Source organism: Dama dama, chromosome 13 (assembly GCF_033118175.1).
Source record: "Dama dama isolate Ldn47 chromosome 13, ASM3311817v1, whole genome shotgun sequence".
Taxonomy (NCBI): Eukaryota; Metazoa; Chordata; class Mammalia; order Artiodactyla; family Cervidae; genus Dama; species Dama dama.
Genome location: NC_083693.1, coordinates 35,770,629 through 35,780,048, shown reverse-complemented (window position 1 = coordinate 35,780,048; position 9,420 = coordinate 35,770,629). Strand labels below are relative to the sequence as shown.

At 43.5% G+C, this 9,420-nt stretch overlaps 1 protein-coding gene across 1 annotated transcript; it reads right to left on the bottom strand.

Annotated features, from left to right (window-relative positions):
• Window positions 1-3,401: 3,401 nt before the first annotated feature.
• On the bottom strand, window positions 3,402-8,318 carry LOC133067999 (CCHC-type zinc finger nucleic acid binding protein-like). Its single transcript, XM_061159099.1, has 2 exons — window positions 8,234-8,318; window positions 3,402-4,883 (listed from the first exon to the last, which is right to left on the bottom strand). Exons 1-2 carry the CDS (start codon window positions 8,316-8,318, stop codon window positions 4,291-4,293), a joined length of 678 nt encoding a protein of 225 aa, XP_061015082.1. The 3' UTR covers window positions 3,402-4,290.
• Window positions 8,319-9,420: the final 1,102 nt, after the last annotated feature.

The window sequence follows — 9,420 nt, the reverse complement described above, 5'->3', positions numbered from 1 at the left end:
AGCATGATGTACTCTGCATATGTCCTTTTATATAGTTCACAAGGTTCTCAAAGCAGGTATACTGGGGTGGTTTGCCATTCCCTCCTCTAGTGGATTATGTTTTGTCAGAACTCTCTGCTATGACCTGTCCATCTTGGGTGGCTTTGCACAGCATGGCTCATCGCTTCATTGAGTTACACAAGCCCCTTTGCCACAACAAGGCAGTGATCCATGAAGGGGATTCTTCATGTTGTTGACCCTTTTTCAACAACACAAGGGATGACTTTATACATGGAACTTACCAAATGGTCATTCCTGAAATCAAACTGATTACGTTCTTTGTAGCTGAAGATGGAGGAACTGTATACAGTCAGCAAAAAACAAGACCTGGAGCTGACTGGGCTCATATCAGATTTTCACAGCAAAATTCAGGCTTAAACTAAAGAAAACCTGCGAAAAACACTAGGCCAGCCAGGTATGACTTAAACCACATGCCATATGGATTCACAGTAGAAGTAATGAATAGATTCAAGGGACTAGATCTAGTTAAGAGTGTGCCTGAAAAACTATGGACAGAGGTCTGTAATATTGTACTCCTGCTGCTAAGTCACTTCAGTCGTGTCCGACCCTGTGCGACCCCATCCCTGGGATTCTCCAGGCAAGAACACTGGAGTGGGTTGCCGTTTCCTTCTCCAATGCATAAAAGGGAAAAGTGAAAGTGAAGTCGCTCAGTCATGTCTGACTCTTCGAGACCCCATGGACTGCAGCCTACCAGGCTCCTCCGTCCATGGGATTTTCCAGGCAAGAGGACTGGAGTGGGGTGCCATTGACTTCTCCGGTAATATTGTACAGGAGGTGGCAAACAAAACTATCCCAAAGAAAAAGAAAAGCAAGAAGGCAAAGTGGTTATCTGATGAGGCTTTACAAATAGTGGAAGAATGAAGAGAATCGAAAAGCAAGGGAGAGAGGGAAAGGTACATCCAACTAAACACAGAGTTCCAAAGAACAGCTAGGAGAGACAAGAAGGCCTTTTTCAATGAACAGTGCATAAAACTAGAAGAAAACAACAAACAGGGAAAGACTAGAGATGTCTTCAGAAAAACTGGAAACATCCCACCCAAAGATGGGCATAATAAAGGATAAAAATGGGAGAGACTTAGTAGACAATGAGAGATCAAGAAGAGATGAAAAAAATACATGGAAGAACTGTATAAAAAAGATCTTAATGAACTGCATTACTATGATGTTGTGGTTAGTTACCTAGAGCCAAATATTTGGGAGTGTGAAGTCAAGTGGGCCTTAAGAAGCACTACTGTTAATAAAGCTAGTGGATGCAATGAAATTCCAGCAGAATTATTCAAATCCCTAAAGGATGATGCCATCAAGATTTTTCATTCATTATGTCAGCAAATCTGGAAACCCAGCAGCAGCCACAGGACTGGAAAAGGTCAATCCTCATCCCAGTTCCCAAGAAGGGTAGTACCAAAGAATGTGCTAACCATCTGACAGTTGCACTCATCTTCCATGCTAGTAAGGTCATGCTTAAAATCTTGCATGCTAGGCTTCAGTGTTACATGAATCAAGAACTTCCAGATGCCCAAGCTGGATTTAGAAATGGAAGAGAAACTAGACATCAAATTGCCAACATTCACTGGAATATAGAGAAAGCAAGGGAATTTCAGGAAAACATCTATCTCTGTTTCATTGACAACGCTAAAGCCTTTGACCATGTGGATCATGATAAACTGTGGAAAGTTTTTATAGAGATGGGAATACCAGACTATCTTATCTGTCTCCTGAGAAACCTGTGTGCAGGTCAAGAAGCAACAGTTAGAACCCTGTACGGAACAACTGATCAAGAAAGGAATATGACAGGGCTGTCTGCTGTCACCCTGTTTGTTTTACCTGTACTCTGAGCACATCATGAGAAAGGCCGGGCTGGATGAATTACAAGCTGGAATCAGGATAGGCAGGAGAAACATAAACAACCTCAGATATGTGAATGATACCACTCTAATGGCAGAATGTGAAGAGGAACTAAAGAGTGAGCTTCTTGCTGAGAGTGAAGGAGGAGAGTGAGTGAGCCGGCTTAAGACTAAATATTAAAAAAACTAAGATCATGGCTTCCGGCCCCATTGCATGCATGCTAAGTCACTTCAGTCATGTCTGACTCTGTGTGATCCTATGGACTGTAGCCCACCAGGCTCCTCTGTCCATGGGATTCTCCAGGCAAGAATACTGGAGTGGATTGCCATGCCCTTCTCCAGGGTCCAGCCCCGTTACTGCATGGTAAATAGAAGGGAAAATGTGGAAGTAGTGTTAGATTTCCCCTTCTTGGGCTCTAAAATCACTGCAGATGATGACTGCAGCCATGAAATCAGAAGATGATTGTTTTGGCAGGAAGGCAATGACTAACCTAGACAATGTGTTGAAAAGCAGAGACATTAATTCTTCCGACAAAGGTCCATATAGTCAAGGCTATGGTCTTCCCAGTGGTCACGTACGGTTGTAACAGCTGGACTGTAAAGAAGGCAAAACGCCAAAGAATTGATGCCTTCAAACTGTGGTGTTTGAGAAGACTCTTGAAAGTCCCCTGGACAGCAAGGAGATCAAACCAGTCAATTTTAAAGGAGATCAACCCTGAATATTCACTGGAAGGACTGATGCTGAAGCTGAAGCTCCAGGATTTTGATTATCTGATACAAATAGATGACTCAATGGAAAAGTGCTGGGAAAGATTGAGGGTAGCAAGAGAAGAAGGCATCAGAGGATGAGATGGTTGGATGGCATCACTGATGCGATGAACATGAACTTGGGGAAACTCTGGGAGATAGTGAGGGACAGGGAGGCCTGGTGAGCTGCAGTCCATGGGGTTCGCAAAGAGTCAGACACAACTGGGCAACTGAACAACAACACCACTGCATATAAGTTAAATAAGCAGGGTGACAGTACACAGCCTTGACACACTCCTTTCCCAATTGGAACCCGTCCATTGTTCCACGTCCCATTCTAAATGTTGCTTCTTGACTTGTATCCAGGTTTCTCAGGAGGCAGGTAAGGTGGTCTAGTATTACCATCTCTTTAAGAATTTTCCAGTTTGTTGTGAGCCACATAATGAAAGGCTTTAATTGTTTGAACATGTTTAATTTATGAAAGTTTTAAATTTTATGATATAAAAATATATACCTCTATTTTCATATATGAGATATGTAAATATATTTCCATAAAAGATATACTAATATTTTCATATGACATATCTATATTGCCATATATGAAATAAATATAGAATATTACTCAGTAAAATAGCAAAATAAATGTGGGAGATTTTTCAAAATAGAAGCTTCCATTAGGAAACTAATTTTAATGAGAATTTTTAAAAGTCACATAAAGTAGTTTTCCTCTTAATTTTTTTTTACAAAGAATTTTTTTTTCCCCCTTCCTCCTCCAGCTTTATTGGATAGTTTAAAATTACATTTCTATTTTCTAGGACTTCAGTTGCTTTTTCCATCTGACTTTTAAAAACTGATTACAGCAAATGAAACACAGTTGTCTAAGTGATATAGTATACAAAAATAACATCTTGATTTCTGTGAAAATGCATTTCTCTGCAATTCCTGAATAGCTCCAAATTATGCTAACTCTGAGCATAGATGTTTTACTCTGGGTTTTAGATTTAGTCTTTGAAAACGTGTGTTCTACACCATTGCCATCACCATATTTACCCAGCATCGACGCTGTGGTGAGGTTGTTCCTGCTCAGGCTTTTATCCTGAGTGTTCTCGCACAACCATTAACACGCATGTTTGTCTTTTTATTTTGTTTACTCCCACTCAACTGTATGTTCTATGTAGGGCCTGATACAGATGTTACTTGATGTTATTTAATAGCTACTGAGGTCAGACAATCCAAGGCAGTCATTATGCTAAAATTAAAGTTATTTATGGAAGCTCACAGACACTTCCAGGATTGGTTTTACCTCCTACATGGGAACATATTCGAGAAACCCAGAACGGGCTTCCTGGTCTGACTCAACTCTTCCCATTCATCAATCCCTATTCACCAGTGGCGCGGAAAGGTGGTTCTTTAACAAAGCATTATACATTAACACCTCTACCAAACTAAACATAAACTTTTTTTTGTAGTTAAATGCAGAAAGTCGATTTTTTTTCCACCCCTTTCCTCCTTTTACACGGCAAGTAAAGCTCACTGGCCTGGGAGTAGCCTCTATCTGCCAACCTTTGGCCAGTGAAGAGGATTCAGAGAAAATAATACAACCATCAATCAGAAAAGGAGGGGCGACAAAGGAAAGTAATTAAGCCGTGGCCTCGATCGTGCATTCCCGCGCCTGGTGCCCCGACTCGCCACAGCGGTAACAGTTGACTTCACTCGTCTTGCTGCAGTTGATGGCTACGTGACCAGTCTCGCCACACCTGTAGCACTTCACTTTGGTACAGTCTTTCTGAATGTGCCCAAACTCGCCGCAGGAGTAGCACTTCTGCTCGTCCGCGTGGTCGCAATCGCGGGCCAGGTGGCCGCCTCGGCCGCAGTTATAGCAGGCATCCTCCTGAAGGTCACAGTCCTTGGCAAGGTGACCAGACTCACCACAGCGATAACAGATGTCTGGAAGAGACGAGGAAACAAACTGGAAACCTCTATCCGAGGTAAAACCACCTCTGCCGCGGCTTCTCATCCCACGACCGCGGCCCCCGCCAGCGGGGCACTCCCGGGCCCAGTGGCCAGACCGTCCACACTTGAAGCACTCATTGCTGCTCAGGGCTGCAGTCAGATCTTCCGCGCCCGCAGCGGCCCGCAGCGGCCGAGACTCAGGCGCAGACCCGGAGGACGGCTCGCGAAGCGGCGGCTGTTTATTTTCAGGGTCCCTGCCTGCGCCACACGCGGGTCTGCCTTTTACAAAGAATTTATCAGTCAAGTGTAGCCAGTGAATCTAATTACAGGATCAGTTCTATTCAGTTCAGCTGCTCAGTTGTTTCCGACTCTTTGCAACCCCACGAACTGCAGCACACCAGGCTTCCCAGTCCATCACCAACTCCTAGAGCTTACTCAAACTCATGTCCACTGAGTTGGTGATGCCATCCAACCATCTCATCCTCTGTCATCCCCTTCTCCTCCTGCCCTCAATCTTTCCCAGCATCAGGGTCTTTTCTAACAAGTCAGTTCTTCACATCAGGTGGCGAAAGTATTAGAGTTTCAGCTTCAGTCCTTCCAATGAATATTCAGGACTAATTTCCTTTAGGATTGACTGATTTGATCTCCTTGCAGTCCAAGGGACTCTCAAGAGTATTCTCCGGTACTATAGTTGAAAAGCATCAATTCTTCAGCACTCAGCTGTATTTATAGTCCAACTCTCACATCCATACATGACTACTGGAAAAACCATAGCTTTGACTAGGTGGACCTTTGTCAGCAAAGTAATGTCTCTGCTTTTTAACATGCTGTCTAGGTTGGTCATAGCTTTTCTTCCAAGAAGCAAGCATCTTTTAATTTCATGGCTGCAGTCACCATATGATCCAGCAATCCCACTCCTAGCCATACATCCTAACAAAGCTATAATTTGAAAAGATACATGCAATATTCTAAGAGAATGTGTGCATATCTGACAGGTAACCTTTACTCTCACATCTGAGACATCAAATTTGTCTTCACATACTGCCTGCTATATGTAGACCCTTGGTTCATGCTCTATGTAATCACATACTGCCCTAATTAAATCCTATTTGAATTTTAGCTTTATTTTTAGGATGTGCTTTCCTAACACAGCACATGTTTCCTCTAACAGCATAGGAGCATTCCCTCTTCTCCAGGCCCTTTTCCCCTGGTATGACATTTCAACCCTCAAAAATGTTACCTGTTGATATGAAAATCAATTTCATTCTAGCTCACTTTGAACAGAGAAGCAAAAAATCAGGAGGCCTATGTTTTCTGTTTACTTCATGGAGAAAAATGAAACTGTTAGAAGAAAAAGTACCTGCAGCTCGTGTGCTCCTTCAATCACTAATTGTTGGCAGGGACTTTATTTTATTTTATTTTTAAGTGTGACCCTTCATTCATAATATAACAAATAACAGAGTTAGATGAAAGTAGTTTGAAATGATGGCTTGCTTCTACCTAGAAAATCTGAAACAAAGGAAACAAGGGAAACCACAAAGATGAGGGTGCCAAGATTTTAAGAATATTTTAAGTTTGCAAGTAGTAACTAGTATGCTTGAAATTTCAACAATATATTTTTATACTGATAAAGTATTTTCCAGAAGACTTCCAGTGTGGTCATCTCCTGCTGGAAGCCTGGGATGCTGGAATCAGGCCACTTCCTGTCTGTCTTTACCGGACACCGGGCTGTACTCTGAAAAATTCCTGGATCTCCCCTGGATCCTGACCATCATGTGGCCAGAGAAATTGGTAATGTTGTTTTGCCTGTTGAAATGTTTGATGACACAGATCCTTTCAGTTTCCTGATGTGGGTGAAGTCTGGAGCCCAGCGATGATTTCTTCAAAAAAATGTACATCCTAGTTCCCACACGAGGGTGAGACCCCATCCAGTGATGAGAGACCCTGCATGTGAGTGACCTGTGCCTCCTGGGAGACCAAGTTTGAACCTGACCAAGTTCTGTCTACATGGTAGGTTTAGACCTCTCTAAGTCCACACTGATGATGTTTAGACGAGACCGTGCGCTTTCTGCGATGAGAACATTTAGACCTGACTGTGTTCTGTGAGCACTAGGACATGGAGACCCGGGTAGAGACCTGGCCTGGCCTCTTCCTAGAAAACTCTGTGCCTGTGTCTGAAGGTCAGTGCTCAGATGTCTGGGGTCTGGGGCTGAGGTGGGCTTCTCTGGGTAACCGTGCTCTTCTCTGAGTGGGGTTCCATGGCCCTCCCGGGGTCAGTGCTGCGGTAGGGCTCCTAGTCTGTCCCCTGCCAAGTTCACTTTCCTGGGGCTCCTGGCGACCCCTCAGGTGGGCTACCTGGCAAGCATTCCAATATTCCAGCACATTCAGGTTGAGTTGGGAGGCAGGTTCACCTGGTGAATTAGTTCCAGGGCACAGGGATCGGGCAAAAAGTCAATGGGCAGCAGGTGAGGTTGCTGCTCTGCTCTCCTTCCAGTCTACTCTCTCCTCCAAAGAGAACAGAGCTGCCCCTCATCTCTCAGCCCAGCTCTCCTGTTTTCTCAGCACCTCAGCAGGACAAGAAAGACAGAGCCTGCCAGAACTGAAGTAGTGTGTTTACCTCTAGCACGAGCTTTCAAAGCAACAAAAAAAAATCGCACAGAACCACAGTGAAAACAGGAGGGGCCTGACTTCTCAGGGATAACTGAGGGGAGAGGAGACCAACCCTAGACTTCTTTCTAGGGTCCCCAGAGGTCCCAGGGACCTGGCTTGTTTACACATTAGAGGCCAGCTGACCACAGCCAAGGTGTCCTGACTGAGGGAACATGTGACCCCAGTTGGGGAGTCTGAGGGCTGTGTGAGTCTCACCCTGTCTGAATGGGTCAGGATCACGTGTATGGGGAGACCACAAACAAAGCTAAGAAAAAGCTAAAAAAATTACATGAGAGCTTCACTTGTGTTTAAGAATTAATGCTTAACAGTATTTACTTTATACAGGCCTGTGCCTGTTTGCCTCTTTACCCCTGCAAGGTTCACCCTGCCTGGGGCTCCTGGAGACTCCTCAGGTGTCTACCTGGTAATTATTCCATTTTCCAGCAGGAGCAGGTGGGAAGGGAGGTAGGTTCACCTGGTGAATTGACTGCAGGGCACACGGATCAGGTGAAAAGCCAAAGGGCAGCAGGTGAGGTCGCTGCTGTGATCTCCTTCCAGTCGACCGTCCCTATTCAGCAGAGACCAGACCCGCCCTTCATCTCCCAGCCCTGCGTCTGGCATGTTTTCTCAACACCTCAGTGGAACAAGAAAGGACCAAGCCTGCCAGAACCAAGGTAGTGTGTTCAACATTATCATAACAGCTGTAAAAAACTGTTAATATCACACAGAACCAAAGGAAAAAGAGGAGGACTTCTCTGGGACAAGTGTGGGGAGAGGAGAACAAACCTACCTCTTTCTACCATCCCAGGGGGTTACAGGAGCCCACTTGTTTTCACCTTAGGGGCCCAACCAGCAGAGACCTGGTGTCCTAAAAAAGGGTTGTGGGACCCCAGGTGCAGGGTCTGGGGATTGTGTGGGTCTCACCCCATCTTCATGTGTCAGGATCCTGTGTACACAGAGACCACATATCCACTCTTTACCTGCAGTGTGTCTTGTCCCCTCCGAGATTCTCAACATCTGAATTGCAGGTGTTGCCCTGATTAACCTGAGGTCCTTTTTCTTCATCTTGTCGCGTTCACATGAGCTCAGGCACCTTTGAGTGGCTTGCTGCTCTGTGTTCTGCTGAGTGAAAACCTTTGGAGGTGTCATATTAATATCATAGCATATCCCATATCCAATTCATAGGGTCATCACTATCTGGTTCCCCCTACACCAAGCTCAGGTGATTTAATTGTTATTTTATATTGGAGTAGAGTTACTTTCTGATGCTTTTGTTTGTTTTGGATGTACATGAATTTGATTCAGTTATACATAAACATATATCTATTCTTTTACTTTTTTTCCCTCATATATATTATTAAAATTTTTTTCAGTACAATTTCTTGTTCTAATATATTATCAACTTATACATATTAGTGTGTATATTTTCATCCCAAACTCTCTTCTAACTTTCTTTTGATAATTGGAATTTGGTTTTCTCAGGCTGTGAGTCTGTTCGTACATTAGTTCACTAGTATGAATTTATATATTCCACCTGCACATATCACATATCTGTCTCTCTCTCTGACTTATCTCACATAAAATTATAATTTCTTGGTTCATCCATGCCACTGCCAATATCATTATTTCATTTTGCTTTATGGCTGAGTAGTAGTCCAGTGTATAATGTGCCACATAGTCGTCATATTTCTGTCAATGGACACTTTGGTGGATTCTCTGTCTTGGCTATTGTAAATAGTGCTGCCCTGAATATCAAGGTGCACGTGTCATTTTGAATGATGATTTTTATCTGAGCCTAAGTCTAGGAATGAGATTACAGGATCAGGGTACCTCTGTTTAGTGTGTCAAGGAACCTCCATGCTGTTTTTCATAGTAGCTTCACCATTTACATTCCCACCAAGATTGTAGGAGGATTCCTCTTTCCATATGTTCTCTACAGTATTTATTCTTTGTAGATCTTCTCAATGATGGCCATTGTAACTAGTGTAAGGTGATACCTTATTGAAGTTTTGATTGGCATTGATTTAATAATTATTGATGATGAGTATTTTTCCATGTGCTTTTATTATTTTACACATTGTGAGTACAGTTTACCTCTTGAAACTGGCTTCTAGAAATGACCCTGTTTGGAATTCTTTTGCGATGACTTACCCCAGGACATTTCCTG